The 19001-nt window shown below is 40.1% G+C and overlaps 1 protein-coding gene across 2 annotated transcripts in view; it reads left to right on the top strand.

Annotated features, from left to right (window-relative positions):
• LOC309653567 (cyclin-Y-like protein 1) overlaps positions 1 to 18219 on the top strand; it is a 34356-nt gene extending 16137 nt beyond the window's left edge. Inside the window, exons 4-10 of one of the 2 annotated variants that reach the window (XM_082478477.1) lie at positions 1287 to 1387; positions 4939 to 4974; positions 7176 to 7227; positions 8200 to 8319; positions 12143 to 12309; positions 15591 to 15753; positions 17311 to 18219. In XM_082478477.1, coding sequence (XP_082334603.1) covers positions 1287 to 1387; positions 4939 to 4974; positions 7176 to 7227; positions 8200 to 8319; positions 12143 to 12309; positions 15591 to 15753; positions 17311 to 17427 — 756 coding nt within the window. In that variant the 3' untranslated portion in view covers positions 17428 to 18219. The remainder of the gene's footprint in view (positions 1 to 1286; positions 1388 to 4938; positions 4975 to 7175; positions 7228 to 8199; positions 8320 to 12142; positions 12310 to 15590; positions 15754 to 17310) is intronic. The other variant, XM_082478478.1, reaches the window with a different exon arrangement.
• The last annotated feature ends 782 nt before the right edge of the window (positions 18220 to 19001 follow it).

Below are 19001 nucleotides of genomic sequence, written 5' to 3'. Positions count from 1 at the left end.
TTTGGTTATTGGCCTTACTTTAAGGAAGAGAGTTGTCCTAACATAGTTTAGGCCATTTTAGTATTTGACTATTGCCGTGTTCATGGGCTCTTCACAAATAAATGGATACTTCTAAAGTGTTTTAAAGATAGTTCATTCTCTAGAGGGTCTCAAAAAGTTCTTTGTCACCTATCCAACACCACTGTAGATAAATTCTCACGAATTTGTACCCTTAGTAAGATTTACCTCCAGTTGTAACTGATCTTAAATAATTTCTCAAACACTTGTCGAATCCTAATTTGTCCCAGATTCTGTGCTCAGTAGCTGGAGGTAGGAGAAGAATCTTCCTAACCTGGAGAAGCTTGTTTACTTAAGAGGGTGGTACTATGCAAGCAGCTGAGACCATGGAACAGTTGGTAAATTAGATGTGTGAGTGTGCAGAAAGTGAGAAGTTTTGTGGTGTGCCTGCTGGCAAAGGGATCCTAGAGGCAGATGGGGTCAAGCTTGCTGGGACAGGAGGAAGAAAAAGGCATTGCAGGCAGAGAGCAGCATGGGTGAGGCAGGAGTGTCAAATAACACGTAGAACAGAACTAGTACAATTTTGAAATGAATGGCAAGTATTCTCTGAGGTTCTCACTTGAGTAATGTAATGGCAGTCTTACTTAAACATGAAGTGAGAAGTTAAATTCTCAGAGTTGTTTTATCCGTTTTTTTTGGATGCGAGAGAATCTTTAAGCAGTACCTTTTTGTCCTCCAGATAAGGAAATTGAGGCCCAGAGAGACTTATGGCCCCCAGCTTTTTAGTGATAGAGCAGCCCTGGCATGCCCAGCCTCTGATTGGAAAACGTTTGTTTCGTCACACTGTCTCCTGAACATTTATTATTGGTGTTCATTTACTGCAGTGAAATGCTCCTACATCGGTATTATATAAAGCATTACGTTTTATTGTAGTAAATGAATAGAAATAGGAAATCTCAGCTGCATTTCATTGCTTAAGGAAAAAACCCTGAAATCTTATTCTAAACTTTTTACATTATTATAAAGGTAATTTATAATAGGTGCTTGCCAGGTTTGATTATAGGTACTATATCAAGGCAGCATTTTATAACCCATTTCTCAAAGCTCGTCTGTGGAAGTCAGAGTATAGAGGTTTCCCATAGAGCTGCACATGATATCACACTCAGGCAGTTCATGGAGTGTAAGAAAAATCTTAATGCTTTATCGTTTGACATTTTAACCGAGGAAAAACACACACTTGATAGGTTTAACTTACTGTGACATTTTCTTCTATTTCCCTTCCCCTTCAGGTATCTCCAGGGCAGCTTACTAAAAAGTATAGCTCATGCTCAACAATATTTCTAGATGACAGCACGGTCAGCCAGCCTAATCTTAGAACCACAGTAAAATGGTGAGTACAAGTAGGTTGCCAAGGGCTGAGTGACAGACCCCCTTATCGCTAAAAGCATCCTAGCCATACATAAGTTCATTCATTTGAATTGTCCTTTTCAGTGATCAGGTTAAAAAACTGGTGTCAACTATAGATTGATTTCAAGGACCTAAATATGAATTTTCAGTTTCCATTTTAATCTTAGAGCGCATGATAGAAGGGAAAGCCAGTTAGCAAATAAGAAATCCCAGAAAAAGTATAAATCTTTATTTGACGCGTTTCTGTTGCTAAGCCATTGTTGAACACAGTGAGAAAGAGAGGTGCTTTTGATTGGCTGTTTCTAGAGACAATTATTACTGTATGAGTTGTAGTCCTCAAACAACGTGCACTACTTTGGAAGCTGCTCTTAGAAGAAGGAACAGCTTGTCCCCTGCTGGCACCAAAGCGAATCTGCATTTAAATTTAATTGGAGTTTGTCAGATTTATCCCACTGTGCTTTTTTTTTTTTCCTGCACTCTTTCTGTATGAAATTTTACTTCTCCTTCCTGTCCCCCAAAGAGGGGGAGAATATATCAAACCAGTCTTAAGAAATACACACTCAAGCTTAATTTCTTTGTAGATGAAATTTGTTCAACTGAGGTTTTAACTTAATAGACACATTTAAGTTTTGTTTATATATATATATCTCCAACACACTGTATCACTCACAGCAGAGAACAATAAAAGAGGTGAGGTTTCGGAAACATGGCTGTGGTCAGGCTTATACTTAAGGAGACACGAACAGTGTCATGATGATGGAAACTATTCTTTAATTTCTGGGAGCACCTCATAGTCCACAATTGGAGATGCACTTTCAAAACACCCTAATGATGAACCTTTCAAGCTTATTTAAGAGAAAAAAACCAAACGGGATGCAGAGCTTCTTGCCTCCTCCCTCGCGGTTGTCCACGAAACATTAACATCTCCTTAGGATATGAATGTTGATTTTCCAGAACACAGTTTGGGAAATGCTATTTGAAAATATTAATGTCCTTATCCTTAATTTTATTTGTTGTCTTAATTTTATAAGCTAATTGTATTTTTAATTGGTTTTTAATGTGCCAGCTTTTTTTTTAGCTATTTAAATTCTCAGTAACTTCTACTTTAATTAAAGACAGCAAGTTCACAGTCATAATAATGTAACTTTCCTCTCTTGCTTACAATAATAGTTGCAGTCAAGTCATGTTTCAGCAAAAACTGAGCCCCATCTCTAAAGTCCTGAGTTTGGGCACTTATCACATAATCACTCAATGTTTTTCTTCAGCCAAGACACTGAATCTGTGGGTACAAAAACCACTCTACTTTGGCTAGAGTCGCAGCTTCTTTTGAATTCAAAAGAGTCTGATGTCCAGTATATAATTCAAAAGTACTTTGAAAGTAAACCTTGCTCAGGGACTTCCCTGGTGGTGTAGTGGTTTAAGAATCTGCCTGCCAACGCAGGTGACACAGGTTCGAGCCCTGGTCTGGGAAGATCCCACATGCCGCAGAGCAATTAAACCCGTGCGCCACAACTACTGAGCCTGTGCCGTAGAGCCCGCGAGCCACAACTACTGAGCCCGTGTGCAACTACTGAAGCCCACGCACCTAGAGCCCGTGCCGTGCAACAAGAGAAGCCACCACAGTGAGAAGGCCGCGCACCACGACAAAGAGCAGCCCCCGCTCTTGGCAACTAGAGAAAGCCCGCGCGCAGTAACAAAGACCCCATGCATCCCAAATTAAGTAAAATTAAATAAAATTAAAAAAAAAAAAAAAAGATTTACCTTGCTCAGACAAGAAGGTTTCATCCTTTTTTTTCCCGACCTAGTCTAATTTTTGGAAGTACAGTAAATTTTAATTTGCTCTCATGAAGTTTTAGAAATGATCATTCATCACATTCATTATTGGTGAAATAAAGGTTTACTGAGAAAATTAATAGGGCCAATTGGCTTTTAGGAATGATTTTGAAAATGTTTATCATGGGGTTAGTTTTCAGTGGGGTAGCTGTTCTCAGTGGGGTAGGTGAGCCTTATTAGAATCACTTATGCAACTTTTCAAGATATATGTTTCTGGATGCACAAAGTCCACCCGCCTGCCCCCGCCTCCAAGACACAGTGTCTGTGTGTCTGTCTGTCTGTCTGTCTCTCTCTCACCCACGCACACACACCTGTTGACAAGATGGGGAATGATGTGAAGCATGATTATATGGACAAAAGCATCCCGAGTGATTCTCCGATCTTAACCCTAACTCATTCATCCCTAAACTTTGCTGCACGCTGCAGTCATCTGGGGATCTTTAAAAACAGTCCTGATGCCCAAGTCATACCCAGTGCCGGTTAAATCAGAACATCTTGAAGCAGAAGCCAGGCAGTTTTTAAAGCTTCTCAGATGATCCCAGTGTGCAGCTGAGCTTGGGAGCCACTATTTGGTTAGAGGGCAGGAGAAAGAGAACTGCTTCTGATAATTAGTGGGACCTTAGGTAAGTCAGTTTTAAGCCTTGGTTCCCTTATCTGTAAAATGGGTGGTTTAATTAAATGTCATCTACGGTTCAGTGGTCCTTTCCATCATAAAACTTCTAATGCTGTGATTTTAAAATCAATTTGAAGATGAAACTTGGAAGCACTATAGAAGTATCCATCTTTGATGCTAACGGTGTTACAGGCCTTTATACAAGTGCTAAGATTCTATAGACCTATTCTAAAATTCAGATTTGCCTTCCCTCAATTATTTTGAGTTTCATTTTAGACACTGAGAACAAAGGGGAGCATATAACTTAACCAGAGAACCCCTTTGTTGCCTAATATACAACATCTGTGAATAACTTAGGAATATAGTAACTTAAAAAAGACTACCTAAGGACTTGTATCTATCTGTTCGTTAATACTTTATTTAAAATAATTTGGAAATACCTGTCATTAATAGGATACTGTGTAGTATTATGCTGTCTTATTAGCACTGCTTATTTCAGGATAGCTAGACCTATCATCAGTTTTGTGGCTATAAAATTTTGCTATTAAATTTTCTAATAATTATGTAAAAGTGATTTGAAATCATTTTGGTATAGAGCACTTTTATTATTTACTTTTAGGGAAATAATGGAAAACGGATGGGTAGGTGGATAGCGAACTAAATCAACTGAAATGCAGGGGCTAACAAAACAACCACACACACACACACACACACCCCCACACACAAACTACTATATGGCTTAAATTTAAGCATGTGTATAGATAGATATAACTTGTACAGGACAGAAGGTTTTGTGGGTAGAAGGACAAATGACAGGGGACATATGTAATAATTTATATATTATAATAATCAACCAAAACATGCCTTCTAACAGCATATCTAGCATTTTGGGTCTCCTAATTTTGCTAAAAGCTGAAGAACCTAAAACAAGGGGGAAAGCACCCATGTGGTACTGTTCTGAATTCGAGGATTTCGGGGCCACTGGGCCTCTGGAAGGTCTTCCCTCCTTGCTAACCCCTTTTTAAAAATGTCTTCAGGCCTGATATGATAAAAATCAGTGATGACAATGTATTTTTTTTCCTCCACAGTATGACCTTAGCAATATATTACCACATCAAGAACAGGTGAGCTCTTTTGAAACCTATCTTGTTATTCCAGCTAATTAATTTACAAGGTATCAAGTTTAGTGTTAGGTAATAACTATAGATGTTACTGGCATAAGCTTTTATTATTAGAGTGCTTTTATTACAATATAGAAGTGAATCATTTATTTTTCTCTTAGGACCCTTAATTCTTAGGTTACTGAGCATCCCAAAGAGTATTTGTTTATATGGGTTATATTGATAATTTACTGTATTAGAAATTGAAATTGAGAATTTAAAAAATTAAATTCATTGTATATTAAAACAGGGTGTGCCTTAGCACTACTGAAATTTTGAGCTAGATAATGCTTTGTTGTGGGGTGTCGTCCTGTGTGTTATAGGATATATAGCAGCACCCTTGGCCTCTACTCACTAGATGCCAGTAGCACCTTCTTCCCTCCACATTACGACAACCAAAACTGTCTCCAGCCATGGCCAGAAGTCCCCTGGGGGACGAAATCACCCCTGATTGGGAACCCCAGTGTTCAACATAAATCATTTTTTTTAATGAAAAATAACTATTTTCCACAACAAAAAATATTGAGAGAAAAGTATCTCCTCAATAGAAGACAGCTGATTCTCATATCTATTCTGTCTTCAGTCATTTGTTTTGAAGAAACAATATGAAGAAGATCCAGCCGCTTGCAGATATATAGTTGGAAAAAGGTGTATTTTTAAAGCCTTCAGATAATTTGGTATATTCTTTGATACTGTACCAAAAGTCTGCATGTGCTAGTTTCTTAAATTAGTTAAAATGGAATTCTAAATCATATCAATGAACTTGTAATAAATACTATGTTAAATTAATACCCATTGATCTGTCATGCATACTGAGTAGATCTTTTTACCTGTACCTGACTTTATAATATTATACATTGGTCATTTGGAAAGTATTGGTTCACATTTCTTTAGACAGTGTCAAAAACTCACTTTTGTTAGTATCACCACCAGTCTTACCAGAAAAGTCTTTTAAGTGTTGAGAAGTTGTCAAGTTCACAATCGAAGGTAGAAGTTTTCCAAAACTCCTGATATTTTTAGCTTGATGGCTTGAATTTTATCATTGGCAACAAATAACTTTAGAGTTATTTTCCTTGAAGTGACAGGCTCACTTTGTTCATTTTTGAAAGAATGACTGTGTCAGTTGTACATTCAAATAACGATGGTGTTCGATGAAAAAAGTGTTTCAAATAAAGATGGTGTTCTATGAAAAAAATGACTTACCGCCAAGTCACAAGTGCTTTTCCTTAACACAGCCATATTTCAGTATGTAAAAGTGCTTAATGCATACTTTCCACTTATTCAGAATATTAAAAAGAAGGACCAAGGTTTAAGAACACTATTAATTTTTACTCTTTTATCAAGGATGTTCTTCAAGCAGATTTTTTAACTGCAAGTGGCAGTGAATAATTGAATGACTTCTAATTCAGTTTGGTACCACTGCCTTGATTCATGCTCAGAAACCAGCAGTTTTACCCACTTTTGCTTTTATACATCCATAGCAAATGTCACACAATGTGAAGGGCAGGTAGTGTCTTAGTATTCTTATAAAAGCAGTTTTGACCTCTTGGGCCTCCTGAAGGAGGGGATAGGGGAGAATCCCAGAGGCCTGCAGACCACATTTAGAGAACCGCTGTTCAAATGAGCGCAGTGTATTAGTGTGGTGAAATTTTAAATTAAAAAGCCTGGTTTCTTTTAAAATAAAAAGACAATTACATTTTTAACTCAAACTATTTAAAAGAGACAAGAAGAAATACACAATAAGGATATAAAGAACTAAAGAGAAAAAAACGGGAAAAAACCATGAATCTCATATTCACATTGATTGAAGTGAGAAGAATTTATTGCCCACCACCACTGCTTCATAAAATGTTCTTGCATATTCCAGTGTGAGGTTAGAGGGGTGAAAATATATTGGTTTACTAGCATTGCCTGTTAGGGAGGGTCAGTGCTTATAGAGGCAACTCTGGCTGGTTGTTGTAGACAAGGTTTCACAGAACTTGATGTGCTGAGTAAAAATAGGTCAGGAAACCTTTCTAAGGGTGGAATCCAGGAGAAGAATTTATAAAACTGTTTGCTTCGTTGAAGGTTAAGCTTCCTCTACCCCTCTCTCTACTCCTAGCCGATATTTTACTAAGATAGTAAGTCCTGAATTAATTTTTTAAATGCACATTCTTATTTTATAGAGTTGCAGATAGATCCTTGGATATTTTTGATGAGAGATTACATCCACTCACAGTAAGTGTCAGTTTTATTGAAGTGGTATTTTTCTCTTATACAGTTGTGTTTATTTCATGCTGATTTGCTTTGAAATTAATTACTAGAAGAAAATTACTTCCTCCAGCTCGAAGTCAAATTCATCTTCCTTTAAGTCTTCTTCCCCACGCCATGTTGTGTCTAGTCATTTTCCCGAAGGCGTGTTGTATAAGGGGTTGATGGATATGAACCGAGTTGCACTTTGTGTGAATAGTGAGCAGGTAAGTAAACATACCCAAGTAACAGAAAATGTATCTTTTTAAAGGATGATGTTCCATAGCATCAAACAATATAAATATTTGTAAATAAACCTAATATGATAAGGCCTCTAAGAAGAAAATTAGAAAACTGTTTACATTTTAAACGAATTAAAATGACAAAGTTTTAAAATTCACTTCTCCGGGTGCTCTGTGGCCACACGTGGCTGGCGACTGCTGTACAGGACAGCACATTCTTAGAGCCTTATGGTTACAGGACACTGGAAATGTGTTTTCAAAGTTGACTACAGAAAAGTATGACATATGGTGATCAGCAAGACTTTTGAGCCTAAAAGTATTGGGTTGGCCAAAAAGTTTGTTTGGTTAGTGAATATATTGTTCAATAAAATGCTTGGTGAAAATGAAAACTGTGTCTTTTATTTTTACTTAAAACCAAATGAACTTTTTGGCCAACCCAATAGTTTACATTTGGTTAGAATTCTGTGGGGAGGAACGTGGAAATACATAAATTTTCTGCGGTTGTGCCTGTATTTTTCTTTAATGAATGGTGGTGAGTACTGGATCACTGTGGTATTTTAGGATCCCATTGTTTAGATTTAAAAGACTACAAGACATGTCACCCAATCAGAATTATTTTAAGGGGCACGTGGGCCCAAGTGTGAAGACTGCTATCTTAAGGGTACTTTTAAGTATTTTTCTTCCGTGGATACTTAAATTGCATTTTTTCTCCCTTCAGCGAGAAAAGATTCCAGAGGAATACTTCGAGCATGATCCTGAACACAAATTCATTTACGGATTTGTTCATACTCTTTCTAGTGCCGCACAGCTAACTGCTGAAGGTGCAGTAGTAACTTTGGTAAGATATTTTTTCTTTCATAAAGCATCTGTAGAAATTTCTGTCTTGTACACATGGTATGGTCCTGTTTTTCCCAAATGAAAGTAGGTTCCTGAAACGATCATTAGAACTTTATTAAGAGAAACCTATCAAAAGAAAGTAAAGTATACACATTTGAGCTTTAATCATCATTATGATTTAAAACGTTGCCATTGCTTTTCTCATCACAAAACAATTGCTATTAAAGGCAGCAGGAGAGATTTCTGGTTTCTCCTTCCACACCTGAGGGGACACACGCACGCACAGTGCACACACGCACACACAGACGACGCGTGTGGTGGTGGTGGGGCGGGGCAATCACTGAGCGCTCTGGTCCACAGGCAGAAACAGGTTCCGGGCAGTTTGAAGCTGAGTCCCAGACTGCACTGCCTAGGCAGTTCTGATGTGTGTCCTGACTGAGAACTACTGCCCTCAGTTCTCTGTTCCTTGGATAATGGATAATGGTGTTAACCATCCCTGCTGTCCTCTTATTGCCTGCATGTGAAGTTGCCCAGGACTAGGGTGCCAGTAGGACTTCAGAAGGCTTTACTCTAGTTAGCCTGCTAAGCTACAGCTGTGTAAGGACCTTTTTGTCATCCATTCCTAATTCCTATGGTAAGATTTTATCATTTGAATAATAAATCATATTCAAGTGAGAGGTAGTTGGGATTGTTTTACTCCTCCCTATAGCAAACCTGTAGGGGGGAAAGTCAGCTGCGTGGTCTGCAGGGAAGGAATACTTAGGCCACTCACTGCCTGCTCCTATCAAGGCAGAATTTAGGACAGGAGGCTTGTCCTTTTGAAAAGAGACCCCTCAGTGGGTACTGGATCAGACACAGGCCTTTTCTTGGCGCTACAGGCCACTTGGAGTGCTTAGCACATGCTTGAGAGAGGCAGGAATGGTGCTTGCATATGGAGAGCTAGGAAATGCAGGAAGGAGAGTATTTGGGTTGGAAGAGGGGCATTTCTTTGTAGCCAAGTTAAGCTTGATGTACCTGCGAGACAGCAGAATGGCAGTGTCTAGTAATCATTTGAATATATGGGATTGGAGCATGAATCTGAGCTAGAGGGAGGGAATTAAGTGTAGCTGTTCAAATGCAGAGAAAGTATGTAAAATAAAAAGTGGGTAGAAGATAGATCCTACTAGGGACTGTCAGCACTTAAGGGACAGATCCCCAGAGGAGTGGCTACAGTGGTAGGAAACCCAGCAGAGAACCCTAAGAGACACCAGGAGAGGTTCAAGAAGGAGAGTATGGTCCAAACGCTAAATGCTACCAAGAAGTTGCTCATGTCATAAATACCATGTCACTGAATACCTACTCTGTGTCACTTTTCTACATGTGGGGGGTGGAGGAGAGAACAAGTTGGATAAATAAAGTTCTCGCCTTTATGGAGCAAGTGTGGAAGACGTAAATTTTTTTTTTTTTTTTTTTTTATCGGAGTACAGTTGATTTACAGTGTTGTGTTAGTTTCAGGTGTATAGCAAAGTATAAGTGTTTTTTTTTAATGAGTGTTTTTTAAAAGATGACTATTTCAAGTGGTGGTAAAAACCATGAAGAGAAAGCAAGGTAAAGGGATAAAGTGATTAGAGGGGCTTACTAGAAAGCTCAGGAAGAGCCTCTTTAAAGAGGTAATGTTTGAACCCAGGACCTGGCTGAACTGAGGAAGATCAGGTACGCTGGCATTACGGGCAGAGGGGACAAGTGCAAGGCTCTGAGACAGGAACTTGTTCTGTGTGTTCAAGGAAAAGCAAGGTGGCCATTGTGATCCGAGCGGGGAATGAGGGAAAGGGCATAGGTGATGAGGTCACGGAAGGACAAGGCCGTACCGCACAGGGCCTCGTAACTTGCAGGCCACGGGAAGAAGGTATTTGTTTGATGGGAAACCTCTGGCAGATCTGGAGCAGGCGCATAAAGTACTCTTAATTGAAGAGGCTCTCCTGGCTGCTTTGGGGAGAACAGACTGTAGTCTGTTGGGAGGCAGAGAAGTTAGGCAGTGGCAGCGATACAAGTCAGAAGTGACAGACAGAAAAGCGGTCAGGGTACCAGTGAAGGTAGAGATAACAAGAAGTTCTAACAGATTGGAGCAGGATACACTCAAGTGCAGGTTTTTGGTCTCAGCGACTGGGCGTGTGGCAGTGCTCTTTCATTTATGAGGGAAGGCCTGGGGAGTGGAGCTCTGGGACGAAGAGCTCTGGGTTGTTTGTGTGAAGGCACCGGTGACCACGGCAAGAGTAGTCTCTGTAGAGTGGTAGCAGCAGGAGGCTGACTGAAGTGGGTTAAGGAGAGGATGGGAGATGAGGAGCTGGCCTCAGGCCTGAGGACGCCGTCTAGGGGCAGTGGGGGACAGGCTGGGGACATGGAAGCATTCACACTGGAGGAAGCCTCTGACAGAGAGGGAGAAGTTGTTCAAAAGGAGACTAACTGTGGGCACAGTGCTCTGCAGAAGTGAGGTGGGATCAACTTCATTCATAGGAGAGTTAGCTTCAGTGAAAAGAAAGAAATCTCGCTTCCTCCGAGACAGGAGGGCAAGTGGGATAAATGAATATCAGCACGTGTACCAAGTTTGCCAGTACAAAGGTGAGAGGAAGTTGAGAGATTGCCAGTGTCGTTTCAGTGCCTCTGATGAGTCCCATAAAGTAGAGAGTTGAACCTTGCGGGGAGAGTCGTTCTTAGGGTACTAGAGAGTGCTGAGTTCTTTGGGGAATGGGAGCCGAATTTCACTAAGAACATATAATCTCAATACCCGTGTTTGAAAACACAGTAGAGTTTGGAGGGCATGGGCGAATCTGAGCTGTCAATCTGATAACCCTTCAGAGAGTAAACAGACTCTTTCAAACTGGACATTTTTCTTTTTGTCAAATGGCATATACACTCTTCTACAGAGGTAACAACAAATCACAGCTTACCTCTCTAATCTTTGCTCAGCTGTTAACTCCATCCAGTTCTTTGTAGGGTAGACATTTGATACATGTAAAAGAAACCGTGAAATCATCTCACAAACCGGCAGGTTTAGAGGAGCCCCAGGGATACAGACACAGGCAGGTCTTCCCACCTTAAAACCAAAAGAATTGACTAAGCTGCAGATTATGTAAGACAGAAATGAATAATGAAATGATAATGGAGATGTGAAAAATTGGGGCTATGAAAAGGACTACCCTTTGTATGCATGTGTGTTCCTTCAAAAGGCACTAAAATATGGGAATACTTGACAGTTGTAAAGCCCCTTTGTACTGCCTGTCCTGCTGTGCCACGCAGCAGCCACTGGGAGGCTCTCTTGACCACCAGTTTTTATCTTCAAGTTCATGCCACAAAAGGACTGGTGACTGACTCTGAAGAGAAGGTAAAGATGTGCTCAGTCTTACCAGAATTTTACACACTCAAGCGTTATGTAAAATCGCCATGCAACCACCACCAGTCTTGTAGTTAACATTGCACGTGATAGGCACTCAAGCATTTACTGAACAGTTGAAGTCGACACTGGGCTGTATGTGCTGCCCTTGACAAGTGGGAAGGTAATAATACAATGCGTGTCTTTAGAATGCCCTTTGCTGAGATGTCCTTTCATTCCTGTGACCAAAATTGGGTTGGAAATTCACACGGGCAGAGTAGAAATATCAGACTCACAGAAATATCTGACTTACAACTGTGACCTGGCCTCTGGCCTTGGCTTGGCTGAGCAAAGTCTTTGTAGAACCTAGGAATAAAAGGGGTGTCAAAAAGAGATGAAATCTGTCATTCCTAACAATTCTTATCACAGCACTTAAACTGAACGAAAATCAAAGATCAGTGCTCTACTTTTGCAGGTTTACTTAGAAAGGCTTTTAACTTATGCTGAGATCGACATTTGCCCCACTAACTGGAAAAGAATTGTTTTGGGAGCCATTCTTCTTGCCTCCGAGTTTTGGGACGATCGGGCTGTATGGAATGTGGACGACTGCCAGATCCTCAAGGACGTTACAGTTGAGGACATGTGAGTTTGTAAGGTTACCGTGAACTTTCTAACCATTTTCCAATACCTCATTTGCTCTCATAAAGTTTACATTTTTAAGAAATGTTACATTTTAAGAAAGGTTACCTTGTGCAGAGAGCTGAAATAGACATAAAATTACAGCCTTCTTTCTATCTAGCTGTAGTATAACAATTTGTATTTCCCCTCATTCATTGGTAGGTCTTGATGTGTTATTGTTGTAATATTCTGCTTGAGAAATTGAAATTATTTTTCTGGTGGTTTTTGCCAAACATTTTACAAGCTCACTACCAGAGCAACATGGTACAGTAAGTAACTTGACAGCTTTCTTAAAGCTGTCTACCAGGTCCAGTCCATTTTTAAGGGGCACATGCCTGGTCTTTGAAGCAAGTGGCCACTGTTAAGGTCTTAGGGCCTCTAGACTACTGACAGGTTATAATTTCAACCTGAGTCACACATTGTGTATTTGCTTTTGCTGGTCTTTTTCTCCTTTTTATCTGAGGTTCTGTTGTTACAGAAACTATGATGTACAGGTAGCCACATATAAAGGTTTCAGATCCCTGTGTTCCTGTCTCCTCCCCTAAAGTCTGCTGAGCTAGGAAACACCTACCTCTCAGGTCGTCCGGGAAGCATCCCTGGGGCCTCACCCAGGGCACTCAGCAAACACAGCGGCACTTTGTGGGGCCTTGAGTTAACTAGGCAGGTTCTCCTCACAGATGGCACGCTCACATTGGCATGAAACGCCAGGCTTCCAATCTGGCTCTGGTGAAGGGCCCCAAGGGTGGGAAGCAGGATGAGCCAGAGAGGTAATTCCAGCAGACTCTCGAAGTGCCCGCTTGACAGTGAACCTGTCTTTGTGGGTGGCATTCAGGAAAATGTGAAAGGACACCTCTTGATTATATTGGACAGCAGCGGCCGATCAAGATGGCAGGCAGGGGCAAGAGTTTGTTTTTGTTACCTTTGCCCCTTACCCTAGATAATTCACAATTACCAAAGTGCATATTTACAGCTGAAGCGAGGAAAGCTGTGACTAAGAGAAGGGACCAGTGACTGTCAGTAGCTGTCAAAGTGGCTTTTGGTGAAAATGCCCACTTTGGTGATCATGTAAACCAGGTGGTCGTGGTGATATTGCTGGTAGCAATCTTAGCAAACAGTGGAACAGCAGATAATGAATTTGAAATGAATAGAAGTACTTTTGGAAGTTGCAGAAACTAAAGTGACGTTGACCAACACTATCATCAGTCTTTGAACTGGTCCCTTGAAGGAAGGAAAATTTGTAATCGTGAACACCATCCCTGCCATGATGGCAGCTGAAATTTTCTCAGAATCTGCAGCTGAGCTGACTGGGGCTCTGGTTCCAGGTACAACATCCGAGAACATGCAGGGAAACGTGTGGGTGTTCATAGACATTGAGCCCAGGAGCATTGGCGGCACTGTCCAGCTATGAAGAAACTAATTCTAAACAACGCTTTTCTGTGTAGAACGGAGAATCACCAGGAGTTATGTTTATAATAGGCTGCTTTTGTTTATGATCTTTGGGAGTTGGAAAGCATTACAACAAAGTGTTTAATACACATTTGTTTCATCCCTCTGCTGTTGACTACTATTTGTAATGGTCTCATTTTGAGTCTGAATTGAAAAATTGCTGTCTATCAGCTTTTCCTTAAAACTTTCTAACATCTCTGTGTCTTGTTAAATATATATTTCCCTTCAAAAGAGTAAGTTAAACTGAGCAGCTGCTGTTCAGACAGTTTGCTGCGCCTGTAAGTGGTAGGCTCTTCAGCCACCTAGCCATTTACAAACAGCAAAAAACACAGAAGATGCATATTCTGTAGGCATAATGCTTTTCTTCAGTGATTAAAGCTCTATTAATAGACATGTTAATCCTATGAAGTACTGTATTTCCACACAATTAAAATGTATTAGTGGAGAAAATATAAAAGGGATAGTGAAGTGCATTTATTCCTGTAGTAAATTAAGTCCTGATTAGCTGATTATCAAAACATTATCTGATTTACATTTCTATAGACTTCTGGCCGTATGAACAGGAAATTAATTTTGGAAGTAGGTTCAGTTAGGTTTAAAGTTCAACAAATGAGAAACCTCATTTCTGCTCATACTCTGCTCTCCATACAGGAGAACATGGAGCATTTGTTGATTTATCCAATGGATAAAATATTAACACTTGAAAACCAAGAAACCAAATGTATTGTAAAATAAGCCACTTGCATGTTTGTTTGGGTATTTATCATTTTTATCTAATCAACTCTCTAAAGTGATTGCTGTGAAAAGTGGTAAGATTTACTCTAACTTTATATTTATTTACTTAAACATTTGGCAAGCAAATGGCTGGATATGGTCATATAGCAGAAGCCTGCTCCCAGCACTCTACTTTCCCACTTCATTGAATTCGCCCTCTGTGGGCGTGTGCAGTCTGTCCTGGCAAGGGGCGGTAGGTCTGAACATTCTGGGCTGCTCTCCTAACACCGGGGGCAACAACTGCTCTATCAGAGGTCGTATCATAAAGTGGGTTTAGTCTAGCTGAGACATAATCTTACTGCCTTCCTAAGCTTAAAAAGTGCATCCTGTCCTGTCATGGTGACGACAACTCACCCTAGTAAGGTTTTAAGGTGAACAGAAACTTGCATTATGCCCTTTGACACAGCCCCATGCACGGGGTGGGGGTGGGGGTGGGGGGATTCCCTTTCCCATCGAATGTAGCTTATTTATTTATTTACTTGAGATGAATCCTTGTTGCCTCAAGAGTTTTCCCCCCTCAGAGATAATAGCAGTGGCTCTCGATGGATCCATTTGTTGCCGTGGTGATGTGCCCACTCCTTTTGTTGGCTCGTCTCTACTTCAGTAAGCCCCTTCCTGTCATCAGCCCGGTGAAAATGTCTGCAAGTTCTTCAGAGCTAATAAACAGCATACATCATTCCTTTCAACTGATCACTAGAGCGGGGCCTCGTGAGTGAGTGTGGAGCATGAATCGTACAGCTGCACTAATGGAACTCTGAAGAATGAGCCCCTGAGTCAGCAGCATGAGTGCATAAGAGGGCCATGACCTCTTCCCCCTTGTCCCAGACTCAAAGTGCTGGGACGCAGAAAGGACCACAAATAGCTGTACCTTGTTTGCACATTAGGGTATTAATCCAGCTGGGTAGCCATTATTGGTTTCAAAACAGTATTTAGAGCCATCCTAGTAGCTCAGAATGGTATTTTTGAAGATAGCCCAGTTGACTAAAATTGTCCTGTGTTGGTTTTGTCTTCTCCTCCTCCCCCAGGAATGAGATGGAAAGGCACTTCGTGGAGCTACTTCAGTTTAATATTAATGTTCCTTTCAGTGTGTATGCCAAATACTACTTTGACCTTCGCTCCTTAGCAGATGACAACAACCTGAATGTTCTATTCACTCCTCTTAGCAAAGAAAGAGCACAGAACTTAGAGGTAAGGCTGTGAAATCACTAACTGGGGTTTTCTGTCAGCCACCGAAGCCACACCTGTAGCTAAATTATATTAAGCAGTGATTAGGAAAATGGAAAGCTGTTAACAGTTTGAAGAGCTTATTGACCCGTTGGCATCATATTTCCTGTGTCTTTTATGGTTTATACAGGGATCCCACATTATAAAAAAAAAAATTGTCTCTTCTGTAACCATAATTCAGAATACTTTCAATCATATTTAATCTGTTCTTAATGGTTTTCCATTTGAACCTCTACACTTACATATAACCATACATGAATAATTTCTTAAAATTGTATCCCTAATCAGATGTACCTACAGAATCTACTTACCACTCTTAACTGTCTGTTTTTTTTTTAATAATTGATGTTTTGGACTATTTCTACTGTCTTGATATTTTTAATAAATAAATAAATGTATTTATTTATTTATGGCTGCATTGGGTCTTCGCTGCTGCACGCGGGCTTTCTCTAGCTGCGGCGGGCGGGGGCTGCTCTTCATTGCGGTGCGCAGGCTTCTCATTGCAGTGGCTGCCCTTGTTGCAGAGCACGGGCTCTAGAGCGCAGGGTCAGTAGTTGTGGCGCACGGGCTTAGTTGCTCCTCGGCATGTGGGATCTTCCCGGACCAGGGCCCAAATCCGTGTCCCCTGCATTGGCAGGCGGATTCTTAACCACTGCGCCAGCAGGGAATTCCCTCTTAACTGTTTTTTACTCAGCTTGCAGTTCGTGTGTGTGTGTGTGTGTGTGTATGTGTGTGTGTGTGTGTGTGTGTGTGTATCACAGTTCAGTCCCATGAGTTTATTAGACAAAGCATCCGTGGCTAACCTGAGAGACCTATACTTGGAAGGTATAATGTGGATTCAGATACTGGATGTAGAAAGTACATGAGTTTTTAATATAAATGGTAACGTACATGGAACAACGTAATACTTATGGCTTATGATTTTTGGTGGGTATACAGCAAAATTCACAACTGAAATGAACACATTTAAAATTGATACTTTCTGTGGTACCTTGGTGGTACTTTAGAATAAGATGTTTTTCTACCATAATTTATGTGCAAGTGAAATAGCACCTTTCAGCGCTTGTCATTAGACCTCTCCTACCTTCAGCACATACCTACCTGATTAAAATTTTCTTAGAGTATGTAATAACTAATGAAAACTGAAGAGAAGTTGAATAGCTGAGTAAACACTGATTTTGCCCAAGTGTATGTCCATTACGTTTAAGGATCACGTGTGTAGGTAACAGATGATATTGCTATTAGGAGCCTATCATTAGGAAGCCAATTTTTAAGTAACTCTAAGTTATTAGGGCAAGTTACCCCTTGCCCCAGCAATCTAATCATAGCCCTTAAAGGTTATTACCTTAGGGAACTGTCAGTTAGTGTAGATATCAGCTATCCAAAGTAGCAGTAACTATGAACTTATCTAAACGAATGGAGATGTGTGGCTTATCAATGATGCTTTTTTTGTTTTTTTAAGGTCCGAACATTTTTTTCCCCCCTAATTATACCTATGTTCTACCTGATTGACTTTCCTAGGCCATTTCCAGATTGTGTGACGACAAATACAAAGACGTGTGTAGAGCTGCTATGAGAAGGTCTTTCAGCGCTGATCATTTCATTGGTATTCGGCGCTCCAATGCCATCCTCTCTTAAGGGAGAAGTGAGGGGTTGTAACATCATAAACCCCTCGAAACAAAGACTGGAGAAATATCACCTCTCCTGCTCAGAAACCAGCAAAGTTAGTATTTTCACCTTAAAGAAAGACATTGAATTCAAGAGACTCATGGACAAGCGAAGATTATGCTCATAGGAAAGAACGGGACCTCGTCAATGTAACACGCTCTTCTGTCCTTTTTATTGTAAACAGAGTTACAAAAACCACTCCAAAGCTAAAAGCTCCCAATCCACGCACAGATATCTGCTCCCAATCCACGCACAGATATCTGATAGCTGTGAGCTATGTGAGGTTTTTTAATTAATAGTTTAAATTTTTAGACTTTAAAGACACTAGCTATATAACTTCTATGTTTTTCTTACCTCACTGTCCCATACTGCTGCATATTCCTTTAGAATCAGTGCAGTATTACCATCAAAAAATGGGACTCCAAAAAAAAAAAAAAGTAAAAAAACAAAAAAAGAAAAAAAAACAAAAAAACAAAAAAAAAACAAAAAAGAAAAAAAAACAAAAAAAAACAAAAAAGAAAAAAAACACAAAAAAAAAAACATGGGACTCCTAACAACTCATAAAGCCAAACTTCGGAACAGACTGTTGTAGCATCGTTAGGTTTTGCAGGGTTCTTCCTCCCTACTATATCATTGAAGCTGCTAGTCATTATTGGCAATCAATTTAAACCAAAAAGCTGCTGAATAACACATGTCATCCAAATTCTTTGCAGGCAGTACTTATTAGCATATTAGCATGTTTGCGATCATAAACAGAGAAAGTAGGTTATTTCCTTCTATTGGGTCCGTGCTGCATTTCTTGTTAACTATAATGGTGCTTCTGATTTTGTGATGATTTTCCTCTTTGTTATGTACTTGTGTTAAAGGATATTTTCATAATTCCAGCCAACATGGTGGTCCAGTAATTAACAAGCCGGTGATGAAATAGAAGGTGTCCCAAAAGTCTTAGAACAATTTTAAGCTTTAATATAGTGTGCTTGGATACTCCAGAACAGTGTCGCAGAAGTATAAATGCTAGACTGGCAAAACATCACTTGAAACTTTAATCGAATTTCTTCTAAACTCATTTACTTTTGTACATTTTAAACATTAAGCTTTTATTTTTTTATTTTTTATTTTTTTAAATGAATTAATTTATTTAATGGCGTGTTGGGTCGTTTCTGTGTGAGGGCTTTCTCTAGTTGTGGCAAGCGGGGGCCACTCTTCATCGCGGTGCGCGGGCCTCTCACTGTCGCAGGCTCTCTTGTTGGGGACACAGGTTGGAGCCCTGGCTTGGGAAGGCCCGTGAGCCACAATTACTGAGCCTGCGCGTCTGGAGCCTGTGCTCCGCAACAAGAGAGGCCGCGATAATGAGAGGCCCGCGCACCGCGATGAAGAGTGGCCCCCGCTTGCCACAACTAGAGAAAGCCCTCGCACAGAAACGAAGACCCAACACAGCCATAAATAAATAAATACATAAATTTTAAAAAATAAAAAATAAAACAATAAACGCTTAACGTTTAAAATTTACAAAACTAAATGAGTTTAGAAGAAATTCGATTAAA

Source organism: Balaenoptera physalus, assembly GCF_965194825.1.
Source record: "Balaenoptera physalus genome assembly, contig: HAP1_SCAFFOLD_601, whole genome shotgun sequence".
In the NCBI taxonomy this organism is placed as follows: Eukaryota; Metazoa; Chordata; class Mammalia; order Artiodactyla; family Balaenopteridae; genus Balaenoptera; species Balaenoptera physalus.
This window is presented reverse-complemented; position numbering and strand designations above follow the sequence as displayed.